The sequence below is a fragment of the Ambystoma mexicanum genome, chromosome 3p (genome assembly GCF_040938575.1).
Source record: "Ambystoma mexicanum isolate Mex_15411 chromosome 3p, UKY_AmexF1_1, whole genome shotgun sequence".
Lineage (NCBI taxonomy): Eukaryota > Metazoa > Chordata > Amphibia > Caudata > Ambystomatidae > Ambystoma > Ambystoma mexicanum.
In genome coordinates, this window is record NC_090925.1 from 1,234,434,547 (window position 1) to 1,234,450,999 (window position 16,453).

The 16,453-nt window shown below is 47.0% G+C and overlaps 1 protein-coding gene across 2 annotated transcripts in view; it reads right to left on the bottom strand.

The window, feature by feature from the left end:
- The window catches only part of IFT56 (intraflagellar transport 56), a 1,056,475-nt gene that overhangs the window by 579,231 nt on the left and 460,791 nt on the right, over window positions 1–16,453 (bottom strand). For both annotated transcript variants that reach the window (XM_069652706.1, XM_069652707.1), the window contains one exon: window positions 3,744–3,818. In XM_069652706.1, coding sequence (XP_069508807.1) covers window positions 3,744–3,818 — 75 coding nt within the window. The remainder of the gene's footprint in view (window positions 1–3,743; window positions 3,819–16,453) is intronic.

A 16,453-nucleotide genomic window follows, 5' to 3' on the forward strand; every position in this document is an offset into this window, starting at 1 on the left:
AGGTAGATTTCACGCAAGTGGGGTGTCAACAACTTCTTCGGATTGGCCCAAGGCCGTGGCTCCTTTCCAACCACTGCTAGTCTTGCCTGTGAGCAGGTGGGCTGGAAGGCAGTTAGGAGTTTCTTCTTTGTGTTGGTTATTCTATATATGCAATGTAGTTCGTGATGGCGGGTTCAGGGTCGTTTTTCTCCTGTTGTCTGACTGAAAGTGGTCACGCTGTTCTGTACTCGAGGTTGTGTTGACTTTAGGTATCTTGTCATCCATCTGTCACCTTTATAATGTCTCTTGACCGCTCTTTTTCTTTTTTCAGAGAGAATCAGGAAGATAGGAGAGTCTGACCCCTCTATAATGGGAGCTAGTGTGGCTGTAGTTATATTTTCTCAGGGACAAAGATAATGATCCCGAGGTCCTGGGTCATTCATGATCAGGTCGGACTCAGAGACTTCAATCGAGTACTGAGATAAGTCCATCAGCTCTAGCATCAATTGTATTTCATCATCATACTGTTGCTGAGGCACCTGCATTTCCACCCTGACTACTAACAGAAGCCAATTCGAGTACTTTCGGGAAGTCCTTCCTTTGGGCCTTCCTCTGGGCCAGTTTAGGGGCCACGATTTCAGGTTGAGTAGATCGAATAATTTCATTGAGTTGAAGAGAGGGTTGAATTCTAGCCAGCACTTGATCCAGTGCGCCCGCCTTTGGTATGTCTTTCTTCTTCATCTTTTGTGCAAAGATGGAAAAGTCTAGATTGTTTACAGTGGTAAGATCTTAGTAACCTTTCAGATGTTTGGCTGGAATTGTAGCTCTTGGGGCAAGTGAAGGGCCTTGGGTTCCAAGGGTATTGCAGTCATTGGCCCTCCTCGGTTTTTATTGGTCATGTTTTATATGGTCCTTTCGTGGCTCCTTAGATCTATAATACTTGTTGAAACTTCATTATTAGGTCACTCATTTCTAGTTTTCGGGACGTGGGATTTGGTTTTTCCTAACCCTTCACCTGTTAAGTCCACTTGTGGGGTTTCCCACAATTGAGTCTGTGTGGACTGCTGACAGGTGGTGTGTGGGCCCTGGGTTCCTGATGACTTTACATTTGTCGTGATTATTCCTTCAGTCAAATTTCTTCATTTCGTTGGCAGTGATATAGCCTTCCATAAACAGGAGTTTCGAATGGACCATAGCCATCAGAGTGGTGTGGTCTTTTAAGGTATAGTTTATTGACTCGTATAGTTTAGTGAAAGGTGCAAGAGCGATGGTTACGGTCAACATTATAGTTAGTAGATCCGGTTTCTTCCTTTTCTTTTCTTTTTCTGATTACAAATGTAAATGGATCATGTTTTGGTCTCTTGACAGTATGCGAAGAACGAGTCTTGTGAAGAGTCCAATGTGAGCGGAACATGTTGGGTGGGTTTCTGCTGTTGCATTTCCCCTTCCAAGCTGGGTCCTTCGGATCTCGTCAATGTTGATAGCCGTTTAGGATCTGATGGAGGCTGGTCCCTCCGATCAACTTTAGGTGAAGCAGCCAGGGGCGAAGGTCTCTGTTCCACAAGTGGCTGATTAGAGATAGAATCCACGGCCATTCATATTGAGTCAGAGGCTAGAGCTGGGGCAAGGTTAAGAGCGTGAGGAGATGTTGGGTCCTCGCTACTTACGATGTGAATAGCTTGAGTTGAAGGTAGATCTGCGTTGCAGACCTCCTTATTGAGGGACTCCTCTCCTCCGCGTATCAATATAGTGAAAGGGGCTATTTATTTTAAGGGTGTTTGAGTTGTTATGGGCCTGCGTAGGGGCAGAGGCTTATGTTGGTTGGGTGACACGGCCAGGTGCCATCTTTTGATCGAGGACACACTCATATTTCCTCCTGGGGCGGGTGATTCATCCCTGATGGACGAGACACTGTCCTTCACGCCCTCAAGAATTTCTGCATCTGAGAGTTCTCCTGTGGGCTCTGTAGTTGACGGTTTCCCAGTTTTGGATGGGAAAAAAAACAGACCAGTTCAGGGCTAGTCGAGTTTTGCCTTTGTTCACCTTTGGGTAAATTCTCTGAGGATTTGCTCATTTGATGCCTCTTTGTTGGAGTTGGTTGGGTGGAATATTCGCAGACAGTGAGATGTCTTTGGATTTCTTCTTATTGACCTTATAAGGATGCAGTAGGGCTGTAGCTAGTAGAGGTAGTGATTCCCCGGAGGACCTTGGAGTTTCCACCGCAATGTATAGCGATTTGGCTGGGCCACAGTCTGCGTTTAGGAGCTCCAGCAGTACTTTGGGTAAGAAAGCAGTCTCAATGGCCGAGCTGGGGTGGCAGTTGCTAGGTCCCTCAAGGACCTGAACGTGCTCATACAAAGTTTCCTCTGGGGAGAGGGTTGCTATGATTTCTGGGGCCTCTCACAGGGTTGAGTCTTGAACAAAGTATGGGGCATAATCCGGGATGTTGTGCACTTCCACCCGTACGAGAGACTGGTTCTTGGGCATCTCCACGGTAGATGTGCTCTGTGGGACGAGCCGGGGCATTGTGTGAAAATAAAGGCGATATTGCAGGCAAGCCCACAGAGCTTAAGGTCTGCACCCCGGGATGAGATTCCTCCATCCCCACAGTCTGTCTTCTTCCAGTTTTTGGGGGAAGGCAAATTGGCTCGACACTGTTAGCACTTTGACAGCGACCGTTGGTGTAATTTTTTCTTGTCAATTCAAGCTGTATGTGGCTTGATCCATATCTCTAATTACTTCGGTGTTGGACCTGAGCCACACATAGCTCGTGTTTTGGGCAGTTTATTTGCCAAATATGAAGGCATCCATAGGAGTCAGGGAGCCCAAAGGCTCAACTTCAATCTGACAATCATGTTCCGTTGTTTCGGCTGTCAAGAAAGACGGGGTATGGGACAGTAGGTTTGGGTAGGGGAAGGGCTAGTGTTTGTTGTACACAATTGGGATGAGGTAGTGGGGGGTTGAGAACAGCGAGATATTCAAGGAGGCAGTTTTAATGGTTTGCTTACCCACAGAAGGCATCTCTCCTCTCGGGAGGGGTAATGGAGGTAAAGCTGGCAGCGAGTGAGGGAATTCCAAGGCGCCTTCCCCTTCTCTCCTGAGCTTGGAGCAGCATAGGTTACGACCTTCTTCCATCCTGGCCGCACAAGCCCAACTCCTCTGTCCTTCGAACCTGCACAGACTACAGAGAACTCAGCGACGAACCCTGCGGCCGCTTTGCAGCAAAACAGGGTTTAAATAGAAACCCCTCCTCCACCAATAGGCAAGGCAGCAGCAAAAACAGACTGCAAGGAACTCTGCTTACTTTTTGCATCATTGAAAGTTGTCAGTCTTGGCTTGACAAAGCTATGTATAAAATAGCACTACCCTTCTTCATGGCAATCACAATTTACTCACATGACACAAAGAGCACATTTTTCAACCAATTTGCATACTCATTGTGTACTGTTGCATCGCTCTGATCTGGAGGTGAACTTCTAGTGAGGGCTTCGATGTGACGCTTTGCATGTGTGGCTTTTTAGTTGAAACGGCCTATTCTACTAACACATTGCCGATAGAATGGTTTTTCGTTGCTCTTTTTGAAACCCCCATAATGTTTCAAAGCAGTATTGACAGTTAATTGTTTAACTGCAGCTGTAAATTCGCTACCTTTCCCATGCCCCTGCACAAAAGCCCAGACTGTTGGCTGTGCCAATGCTTGTTTACAATTCTGTCTACCAAAAGCAGCTAGGAAGGAGGGAGATAACAAACTTTCTTAGGCTTACCAAGTTGTGCCGAATCAGCTCCTTTGCAAACTCGAAGGACGACGATGAGTTGTCCATCAAGCTCTTCAGCTCAGCCTAAAAAGAGATGAGAAATTAGAGGAAGTATCTGGGCACCAGAGAGCATTTGTGAAGTTTCATTACATCAGGCATAGATTCTGATTCTTCTACCGCCATTAACAATGCACAGAAGGGGGGTTAATGGTAAACCAGCTCATTACAGTCTTTTTACAAAATGCATTGCAAATATGTATGATACACAATGACCTTACACAGCACAAATGCCGGGGTCCACAAATGGGGAGATCTCTAGGAAGAGGGCACCTTCAAAGAGTTTGCCTCGCTGCAAGAAACAGAAGGCTTCCACACTGGCCAATTCCTATGGTATCAAAGAATCTGCACCACAGCACTACACAAGTGGGATACATGGCCTGAAGAACCAGACACGGACCCATTCTTAACGATGCTATATAACCTGGGGGAGGGCAGCAGACCAATATCCCAAATATATGGCCACCTAAGTGACATACCCAACCCCCGGAGCATGGAAATGAAAAACAAATGGGAAATTGACATAGGCAGAGAAATTACAGAGGGGGAGTGGAACAGAGCGCTCACATTCCCCAAAGAGGTGTCAAGAAACCATAGATTCAGATAGATACAGATGAACGTACTGCACCAAACTTACCTGACCCCAAACCGAATAGCCAAATTTAACAAGCAAGCACATCCGAACTGCACCTGGTGTATGGGGGAAAAGGTCAATCTGATCCACATGCTGTGGGAATGCCCCAAAACAAGGTCGCTGTGGGACCAAGTAAAACAGACGTGCGAGAAAGCAGGCATGACCAAATGTAAATGGACACCAGAGAAGTGCCTATTAGGAACTTACCCCAGATTGGCCAAGCTCAAGCACACGGTAAGACTCATGGACATAACGTGCATATTGGCCAAAAGAACCATTGCCATGTCTTGGAAAAAGCCTGCAGGACCAATACAAAATATGGCACAGCGAAACGGAACGGTGGGTGTTAGCTGAGACCAAAGCATGGGAGGAATGCGCCGCCAGGTCCACTGATGAATCTAGCAGGGCGCTCGAGGCATGGAAAGAACTCACCAGACATATGCTCCACCCCTCCGATGACAAGCCCCAATGAACCAAAGGCCTCAGACTAAAGCATACCTGCAGGACAAACAAGGGTTGCCCAGGTGAAGCCATCGAAGATAAAGCCGGCCCCCTGAGGACACCCCCCCCTGCCCCCTTTGAACCGTCTGATCACCCCCCCCCCCATTTCTTCCCCCGGGACAAGAGATACGGAAAAGTAAGAACAAAGCAAGGAGACAGTTGTTGTTGTTTATAATAATGTTTAAAGTTAAGTTAAAATGCATTGCAATTTTATATGTGTAAGGCACACTTGAATGTCATGTGACTGATAACACTGAAAAATGGCAATAAACAAATTTAAAAATAAATACACAGCACAAATGCCATGGAATGGAAAATAAGGTAGCCGAGACGAGTAAATGGGAAAGTATAATTGAGAGGCCTGAAAAGTGAAGGTGGGTAAAACTCATGCACGCAAATACACATAATACTCTGCATGGGAGAGAAAAATGGCTCCTGCACAATGGTTTAAATTGAAGAAATTATTTAAACTGGTTCATGGCAGCCATTAGAAAGGTCATGCCATGCTCAGACTTGTACGACCTCTTCATTACTAAACAGGCCAGAAGCAAAATGTAATGTGTCTGACTAGGTAGATATATGGCAGTGGGAGTTATAGGCATAGCATAATTACCATTTTCAGGAATGGCATTGCTCTATATAAATAAAAGCATTTATGTCTGATACACTAACTTTTCTTGATGATTCATTTTTTCAATTATATAATAAAACAAGGTAAGTATTTACATGTCTAAACCTGTAAATCGTATAAATAGTAAAATAATTATGCAAATATACATGTAGCATGAAATTCCTGTCAGACTCTGGGATTAGCGTTAAAGTGAAGGATATTCTTGCAACAAAGAATTTATCGAATTTCAAAAAGCTTAAAAATTCACTGAATATACTCCATAATGGGTTGCAACTTATGCCTAATGTGGCGCAGTTCTATCCATAAGGGGGAGCTGTCACTTGTATGTTGGTAAAAATAAAACGTTACTCACTATAAAAACTGCTAATGTTTAAATCCTGCATCTTCTTCAGTCACACACGCGGGATACAATCCCATATTTATTTTTAAATTTGTTTATTGGCATTTTCATTAATGTCAGATACATGATGTTCAGGAGTGCCGTACACAAATAATAATAACAATGCGTTTAAACTTAACATTAACCTTATAACTAACAACATAAACTGTCTCCTTATTTGATTAATGTTTTACAATGTCTTTTGTCTCGGGGGGGCTGCAGGAGGGGCTGTCCAGCAGTATCAGAGGGGGCAGGGGAGCATCTCGGGGGGGACCGCATCCTCCACGGCTTCTCCGCTTTAGTTGGGCTTGGCCAAGCAGAGTGCGAGCCCAGCTTCAGTTCCTTGGTTCAAGGGGGCTTATCAAAACATGTGTCTAGTGAGTTCCTTCCAAGCTTCAAGCGCCAAGCTGGAGTCATTAGTAGACCTGGCCACACATTCCTCCCATGCTTTGGTCTCCGCCAGCACCCATCGCTCTTTCTCATTGTGCCATAGTTTGTACTGTGGACCAGCGGATTTTTTTCCAAGACATTGCAATGGTTCTTTTAGCCAGTGCACACGATATGTCCATGAGTCTTACCATATGCTTGAGCTTGGCTGTCTAGGGTAAGTTCCTAGGAGGCACTCCTCCATTTGTACTTGTTCAAACATGCTTTTTCGCACTTCTGTTTCACTTTATCCCACAGAGACCTTGTCCTGGAGCATTCCCACAGCATGTGGATCAAATCAGCCTTTTCCCCCTTGCACCAAGTGCAGGTTGATTGTGTCTGCTTGTTGAATGTAGCTATTCGGCATGGGGTCAGGTAAGTTCTGTGCAGCACATTTAGTTGAATCTGTCGGAATCTGTGATTCCAACACACCTCTTTGGGGAATGTTAGCGCTCTATCCTACTCTCCCTCAGTTATTTCCCTGCCCACGTCCGCCTCCCATTTGTTTTTCATTTCCATGCTTCAGGGATTGGATGTATCGCTCAGGTGGCCGTATATTTGGGATATTGGTCTGCAGCCCTCTCCCAAATTGTACAGCATTGTCAAGAGCGGATCTGTGCCTGGTTCTTCGGGCCATGTGTCCCATTTGTGCCGAGCTATAGTTCAGAGTTTTTGATACCACAAGAATTGGCCGATGTGAATGCCTTCCTTCCCCTGCAGTCAGGCGATCTCTGTGAAGGCGCCCTCCTCGTACAGGTCTCCCTAGGTGTAGACCCCCTCTCTTTCCCATAGCCTGATTTGCTTCAAGTCTGAGTTTGTTGTGCATAAATCTGTGATCAATGGTATTTCTGTGGCATAGGGACTCTGTAAGTGGGTAAGCACTTTCACTCTGTTCCAGATTTTTCTTCCCAAAACTGCTAGGAAGGGTACGTTCCCCAACAGTTGTGGAGGTGCCCAGATCAGTTCTTTCAGTTGGAATGAAGGGATCATGGCTTGCAGCAATTGTGTTTCTGATGTGGGTTCATCGGCCAACCATTTAGTCACAAAGTTGAGTTGTGCTGCCAGATAATATTTTTCCAGGTTTGGAAGTTGAATTCCACCTTGCTTGTCTGGTAGAACTAGCGTCGATAGCGCTATCCTGTGCCTGCTTTTCCCCCACAGGAACTCTTGCACTATTTTCTTCAGCAGCCTGAAAAAGGGCTTATTGATATAGTAGTGTACATTCTGGAACCCGTAGAGGAACCGTGGGAGGACTATCATTTTGACTATTGAGGCCCTGCCCATCATCGATAGGGGGAGTTTCGCCCAGAAAGTCATTGATTTACGCAGGGCTGGAATTGCTGCTCTTGTGTTGTGCTCATGCATCAGTGCAGGGGTATGCATTATGTGAACTCTGAGGTATCGAAATGACGTAGTCCTCCATCTGATCCCCACTGCAGGGAGTGTCTCCGTGTCCATATTTTTCAGGGCCGCCAGGGGGAACAGGCAGGACTTCAACTTGCTAAATTGTATGCCAGAGACCTTGGAGTAATTGTCCAGAACCTCGAGCATGGTTGGCACATTTAGGTGTGGGTCTTTGACATATATGAGAACATCATCTGCATAGAGTGAAATGTTATTGTCTTCGTCCCCCAGCCTTATGCCGGGTACAATTCCATAAACCAGTCTTCCAGAAGGTGCACAAGCACATTAAGAGATAGCTTTAGGAGGTAAGGACAGAAGCCTTAGTGTGGCAGATGCTCCCATGCCCAGGGACTTTGCCAACTTATCTCACTTCGCGCTCCTGGCAGGCCACTCCTTTTAATCTGCCCATTAGAGAACGTTATTTTGAGGCAGATGTAAGGGATATAGAGTGAGACATTTCATTGAAGGTCTGAAGGACATAGCATTGAAGGTTACATACTTGTAATCCTAGACTTCCAGCATGGGTATCTTCAATGAACAAGTAAACACTAAGAGCCTTATTCATGGAATTATTTGCGTGTAAAACGCACATTTGCGTGCCTTTCTGCCCAAAAATCCCTGTTTGAGGTGTGGGGATTTTCAGGAAGAATGGCGCGCAAATGTGCTTTTTACGTGAAAATTATTCCATGAATTAGGGTGTATATATCTCTACCGGAGCTCTGAACACCTAACAATAGAGTCATGACATCAAGTAGAAAACCAGGCAATACATTATGGGGTAAACTAGAAAAACAGGCCTCCTGCTAATCGCCCACATTCTTGACTAACCGCCCAATAGGTAGCAGCAGGACACCCTCTCTTCTGCTCTTTAATTTGTTAGGTTAATTTTGTATTATTGTTCGGCTGTTGTTTTACAGTCTTTCAATACAAGTTTACAAAATACCGTAAAAGACAAAGATTTCACTCTCCATTGGATGAGTTAGTCCAGGCGGTGGAAGAATGTGAAGATGAATCGGAGGATTCACCTTCTGAGGCTCAGCCGATAGTTCCATCTAAGGCTCTGCCTGAGAATAATTCTGATCACTCTGATCCATCATATACTCTTAAAGAACTCAGGAAAGCCGTGGATGACTATATGCGTCAATTACAAACAGTCCCGGCTGTGTCCCATCCGCTGATGAAACCTACCACCTCCACTCTGAAAACGCCAACGCAGAGTTCGCAAGCAAGCGACAAATTAATCACCTTGCCGTCTCGATGTGAGGTGAATGCTACAGGCATAAAAAATCTGCCTGTTACACCGGCTATACCGGTATCACAGGTGAATACGCAGGATGATATTCTATCCTCGATTAAGGACTGTCTAGTGGCACTAACCTTAAAACAGGAGACACTTAAGTCTGCCATGAAATCACTTACCTGCAGCTCTAATCATGACTCCTCACCAATCGTAGAATGTTTCATTTAAATTACCAGAAGTGATTGAGAAATCGAACTCTTTTTCAGAGGTACCACGCAGTAGAAAAGAGGCTCCAATAACTCTTGGGACTAGAAGTCAAAAACCCCTTCAACCATACTCAATATTTCTAAGCTGCCGAGGTGGCTCCTTTCCAACATGTACCATGAATAGGAGGAGTATTATGGAGATATTTTCTGACATCCCAATGCTGGAAGATCTTGCCTCAGGAGATATTGAGAGGGTTGAATTTCCTGATGAAAATGACTTAACTGTCTCTTGTTGTGGATTAGATCTCGGGTCATTCTTAACATCATTTGGTCTGCGAGATCTTCTCTCTTTGATCTTGGATTTAGATTAATTCCTACTACTGGTGAAAGTCCTTTAACTGAGAGCCTACAACAGCCTGAGAAAACTGGGGATCCGGGACAAAACTCCACAACTCTCCCAAGAAAAAATACAATATCTGCAACAAAATCCAATAACTGCTGTTGCTGAAGGAATGCATAACTAGCATCTGATGAATCATGTCCCCTGACACATAAAATCTGAATTTTGAGCTGTAATACTAGAGGACATGAGCACTTACTGAACAACTTAAATTTCTCATTAATAAACTTTGATGTAGTGCTTCTACAAGAAACTTGGTTGGTGGTGCCGAGTTTGTTATCTTGCCCTCCACATCTAGTGATCATCTGATGCTGACGATGGAACTTATGATTCATGCTCAGGGTAAAGTACAGTTACGACAACAGCAGCTGAAAAATCTGAATGTAAATTCTCAGCAGAATAGATTACATTGGTCCAACCCTGCCTTTGAAGCGTTTGGTATGGACCTAGAGAATGACCATCATCTCCTTTTTGAGAAGGTACATGCTCACTAGAATACTATGATAAAATGTATCTATTTGCATCTCCCAGCACATCTAGTGGTAAAATATCTAACACCCGTCCTACTCATGTATTTAATCAATCGGTCAGACATAGAAAGTCTCTATTTCACAAACAAAAAAGGCAGACCTTGCTTCTTCCGCCAAAATATTGTGACCCTGCCTTACGTAAGCTAAAGACTGATTACAAAAATTGGATACAGGCGCATAAAGCAGAAATCAAAAGGATGGTGAGCGGTGGCTTCATGTGGCACAGACCAAAAACACCTCTCAGAGCTGGAAGCTAATTAATTCAGGCACAATGTGCTCTCAACAATCATCTCAAATTAATGGTGTATCTGAAAAATGTTGGGTTGAGTATTTCACAAACATGAATGATTTCCCGCAAAATAGCTGTGAGCACCTGCCGTTGAGGTCGGCTAACCCTCCTTTTTCTCTCAAATTTCATCGAGATGATGTGCTGTTCTATATAATCAGAGCAAGCTCATCTAGAGCCCCGTGCCCGGATGGTCTGTCAAATTACATTCTAAAACAGAATCCGGATCTGTGGGCCAGTATTTTATATACTGTATTTCTTTCCATTCAGATAAAACAAAGCATTCCTCCTTCTTGGTGCCAAGCCGTGATAGTCCCCATCTATAAAAAAAAAAGGGGATCGTACGAATCCAGGAGCTACCGCCCGATAGCACTCCTTGATTACCAGAATTATTCTAAGAGATCTCAATATTTGAGCTTCTAATGAAAATCGACGAGATCCCTTTCAGATGGGCTTTGTTGCGGGCCTAGGTACTGCTATTAATATTACTACGCTTAATGCTATTAAAGCAGCCTATGCAACAAAACATCAACCTCTCTACTTGGCCTTTGTCGACTTCCGTGTCGCATTCGACTCTGTGGACCGCCAATTACTACTCAACAAACTGCTGAGCTTTGGCTGCCCACCTTCTCTCATCTCGTTAATAAACGTACTTCTTTCTAACACCACGATGCAGGTCAAATTGAACTTGAATGAACTTGAATGGGTTGCTATCAGAAGTTATTCATACTAAACGCGGCCTTAAACAAGGCTGCATTCTTGCCTCAACCCTGTTCATTTTTGACCTGGGTGTCGAGTTTCTGATGGTAATTAACGATGCACCTAAGCTCGGCAAGCAGGCCATCGCATGGCTTTTCTATGCGGATGACCTGGTTCTTATTTCGCAAACGCCAAGTGGACTTCAGATGTTGCTTAACTAGCTTGAATCTTTTGTTGCCAAAAACAATTTAACACTCAATCTAGAGAAAACTCAAGTGATGGAACTGAGAAATACTAACTTGAAACATCGAAAACACTATGAATGGTTTTTACAAAATCAAAAACGAGTGTTAGTTAATGAAAATAAATATCTTAGGGTTATGTTTAGCAACTCACTCACGAATAAGCCTCAGCAAAGCAGTATAACTGGGAAACTTTCAACTTTAATCTCGCAGGCCAAAATACTTCTGGCCAAGTTTGGTAAATTCTCCTGTGCCCATGTTTTAACCTTCTACCAACAAAAGGTAATCCACATCATCACCTATCGGGCCGAAACGTGGTTCCCACAAAAGCAAGGGTATTGGAATAGAATTGAAGCCCAATTCTGGAAAAAAAACACTTAACCTTCCCAACTCAACACCAAATGCTCTCTATCGATTTGAGTTAGGCACCCTTTCAATATACATGCAAGTATCCTGGAAAAGATGTTGCCTCTTTCGAAAATGTCTCTTGGGCCTGGCGGAGAATAATTTGTTGACAATATTGCCAGACTATTACGTTCTCAACATTTGTTCGTGACAAATTGGAGAACCATTGTTATCTCTGATATGACCGAAGCAAACATATCGTTGGATTTGCTGCTCAACAATCCAAACAGAGCTAAATTAAAGTTGTATCAACTTGACTGGCACCGTACACAACAGAAATGTCTAGAACTAAAAGATTTTGACAGAGCATCCTTTGGTCACAAAAAGTTTTGGCAGGCAGTCAATTATCTATTGAAATGTCCATCAGCTACACTAAGGAATGAAATTTTAAGATTCCGTATGAATTTATGGCCAACGAATCAAATCCTACTAAGAAGAGGCTTAATAAAAGCCAAAGCTTCACACTGTCGTTTTTGCAAACTTGGTGGAACGGAAGAGACCCTCAAACATATACTGATTGTGTGTGTAGCCCTAGAGAAGCAAACAGAATCTATTCTTCATAAACTAACTCAGTCACATTACATATCTCGTTCTGTTGATGAATTATGGTATGAATTATTTTCTTCACCCAAAATCTCGTTAAGAATAGCCACTATGGGCGAGCCGCGCATGAGGAACTAATTGTGTCGGCTCCCGGTGGCCGCAGTAAAATATCCTGAGAATACTCCGCTTTGAGAGTTCACCCGACCTCCCAAAGCATCACAGCAGTGGCAGACCCATCCAGGCACTACCAGCTGCAACCTGGGGCACAATCGGACCCGGGAGCGCGAGAAATGTCCCTGTGCCCGCCAGCGCGGGACTCGCCGCCATTGCTGGGCGGTTGACAATGGCTCCTCCGCCCCTCCCCCCCATGGGCTACAGTGGTCTTTGAGGCCCCGGGGAGCGGATGAGCCAGGGACATCCATTGACGGCATTGCTCCGACACCTCCAGACTGCCGCCCGGGGCTCCTCCCCCCTGCCAAGCTCCCTGCTTGGGGCGGCCGACGAGTACCTGAACCGCGGGCACGGCCGCTGCCGACGTTCGACGCCGAGGCTGCAGTGACCCTGGGGAAGAATCGCCGGGTTCGCACGGCGACTGGACACCTGCAGTGCGCTGGGCATCTGGACACTGACAGCTGGGGACATCTACGCTGTGCTGCCTGATCCGGCAGCGCAAACGGAGGCGAGATACGCACCACGGAGCCGGAGCCTCTCCGCCCTCCCCCCCGCCCCCCCATCAGCGAGACTGCAGCACCTGGGGTTGAGCCGTGACACGAAAACAGGCAACGCGGTGTTGCGCTCCCTCAACGGCACCGACGAGGTATGTGCAAACTCCCCCCCCAGCCTGCGAACGACGGGATACCGACCCGCATTAAGGAGGCGCCACACCCTCTTTTAAAAATAAAATCAGAGGTCCACCTGTGGGGGGCACGGAGCTGCGGGGACTGTGGGCGCTCTCCTCCCCCAACAACACAAGCACCCTGAACTGGTGACAACGCCTGCAGCACCCTATACAATCGATCTGGGGCCCAGAGAACTGGCAACAAGGTGGCATCTATGGGCTACGGCCGTGGGGGGGACGGAGGCTCCTGATCTAAGGATCACAGCCCCACAAGCATAAGGAGCTGGACAGATACTCCACTGGGGGGAGATAACTCCGGGTGTGACCACGCATTGGGGTAACTCTACCGGACCAACCCTGACCAGGGATCCTTGGAACCGCCAACGACAAGAGAACTCGGTACTACCCTCCAATTAACAGCCTCCAGGGGCAGTACTACTCATAAGGTAGCGCGCATAGCGGGGGGCCGGTGGCTGCTGCCCTCCACACGCCACTCATGAAAAAAACATAGCCTGGGCTGAGTGCACGGCCCTTGGGTGGGTGTACATGAGGATGCCCTCCCTGTGGGCCCACAACCCTCCAATAAACACAACAGGCCAACCATAGAAGGGATTTGCTCCCAGCGGCCAAAGTAATCCCGCCGACACTCCTGAACAAGGACAGAATTGTGAAAGATCGTCGTCCGACTAACCCACCCCAATTCAGACTTCACAATAATCCCCTGGGGGGCACCAATACGATCCATCTGGACTTGTCGCCTCACACAAATCCCTGACTCCGCCATGGGCAAGGACAAGGCTAAGAGGCAAACCCTACAAAGCAAAATGGACCTCTACACAGTGGAGCCCCCTCCTCGCCTGGAAATGCAAACCCCAGCGGAAGCGGATATCGGGGAAGCAGCTCAGGACCCCCAACTCTCCCTGAGCGACTTAATGAAGGCAATTGGGGACTCGAGAACATCGCTGGAACTCAAAATTGGCGGAGTCTGCACGGAAGTATCTCTCCTACACCAGGATCTCCGCAATCTATCGCCTAGGGTCGGAGAAGCGGAACAAAGAGTGTCGGACACAGAAGATAACGTCCGCCAGTTGGAACAACAACTCGCCATAATTGCCCAGAAGGTCAACCAACTAGAATACCGAGCCGAAGACAGTGAGGGCAGGGCACGACGCAATAACCTCAGGATTCCCGGGATCCCGGAGAAAGAGGAAGGCCCCAGTGTCGAACTTTTCCTAGAAGACTGGCTGACTCACATCTTTGCCCCCAAGAAACTGTCGAAATTCTTCTCTATTGAAAGAGCACATAGGGTACCCACTGGGCGACCTACCCCAGGAGCCCCGCCCAGAACTATAATTGCACGCCTCCTTAACTACCGGGACCGAGACGCCTCCTCCAGATGGCACGGGCCTCCGGCCCAATCCCATAAAACGGCTACAAAGTAGGGTTTTATCCGGACTATACTAAAGAGGTCCAGAGGGCCCGCCAGTCGTTTGACTCTGTTAAGAAGAAACTTCACTCTCTGTCAATTAAGTTCGCCCTCTTCTTCCCGGCATTGCTCAAGGTCCACCACAAGGGAACGACACCTATTCCACAACCCCAAAGAAGCATGGGATTGGCTCGAAACACAGATCCTTAATGGGCCTGCGGCCCGACGCTCGCCCTCTGGACCGTCCGCTCGCAAACCCGAGCCCGGGCAGAACTCGCCATCTCTCACTCCCATAGGCCCCGAAACAGAATCACCAAGACGCCCCTCCTGGAATACCACAGAGAACGGATGAGGCCTGGGCATCACAGTACTGAAGTCGCCATGAGACACCATGGAAACTACACCACTGCGGCCACCACCGCCTTGACACCGCAGTTTCAAGCACAGTCCAGGTAACTCCACAGGAGCTACCACCCTAGGTCGGGTCATCCCGAAGAAGTTTAAGTTCACCAAGTTATAAGTTCAATGTTTATGCGACAGGTGCTCCCAGTTGGGGGGGAAGTCCAGGGTGGGGGGAGTTTTGGGGTTTCGAGGAAACGGAATCACGAGAAAAGAAAGCTGGAAACCGACGAGAGCAGGCAAGGCAAACAAACACTTTTTTGGGCCAGGACCAGAGACACAAGTATCTGCCAGTCTTCAGGCACTCTGGTGCGAGGCGGCCCCTGGGGGTCCCCCCTGAGAGGAAAACGACATACGCCCCTGGGAAAAATGCAACGGCCACTAATCCTTTCAGATACCCCTACAAATAGACTCACGCAGATAGGATGAACTCCAACAAAGTGACAATACTGTCCTGGAACATCAATGGCCTCGGCTCCTGCATAAAGCGGAGACTGGTGCTCCAGTACCTAAACCGACACTCGCCGGACATTGCCCTCTTAAATGAAACGCATTTGATAGGCACAAACACCAACTTTTTCAAAAGATCCAACTACTCGAATGTCTACCATGCCGGATTCACGAGCTAGGGGCACAAAGATACTTGTTCACAAGAGAATCCCTCTCCAGGTTAGGAAGATCAGGGCGACCCCCGGGGCCGATATGTGCTGATGCTGGCGGACATCTGGGGCGAGAAATGGGGCCTGGCAGCACTCTATGCCCCCCCCCACGCTGACAAAAGAACTGCTCGCCGAGCTACAGAACTTGCTTCTGGAGGATGAGGCTGATATGTGGGTGCTCGGAGGGGACTTTAACGAAGTAATGGACATCACAATCGACAGAACCTATAGGAGAGCTGGAACACGTCCCACCTTCACGCCGCTCGCCACGTTCGCCGAGACCTCAGGAATGGTGGACGCATCGTGCACACTTCATGGAGACGAGGCAGGGTTCTCCTTCTATTCAGGGGTCCACAAATCATTCTCCAGGATCGATTACGCCTTCATCCCCCGCAACATAACCCACAGGCTTCTCGACGCTGCATTCCTCGCAAAAGGAATTTCGGACCACTCCCCGCTTCTTTTAACTCTCAAGAACTCCTCCTGCCGCCCGGATCGTAATTGGCGCCTAAATACATACCATCTCTGTCTTCCTGAAATTGCAGAGAAGCTAGAAAAGAGGACAGCGGAATATTTCGAACTTAATGAGGGCTCGGTGGACTGCCCGATTTCGATCTGGGAGGCATACAAAACAGTCCTACGAGGGGAGGTTATTTCCACGGTCTCCGCCTATCAACAACGCCAAGTCCAGAAGGTCAGGGAAGCAGAAGCACGCGTCCTGGAGTGTGAGCGACAAACCCTTAATACAAAACACCCAAGAAGCAAAGGAGGCGATGCTCACGGCGCAAGACGCCCTCAGTAACCTGTCCCTAGA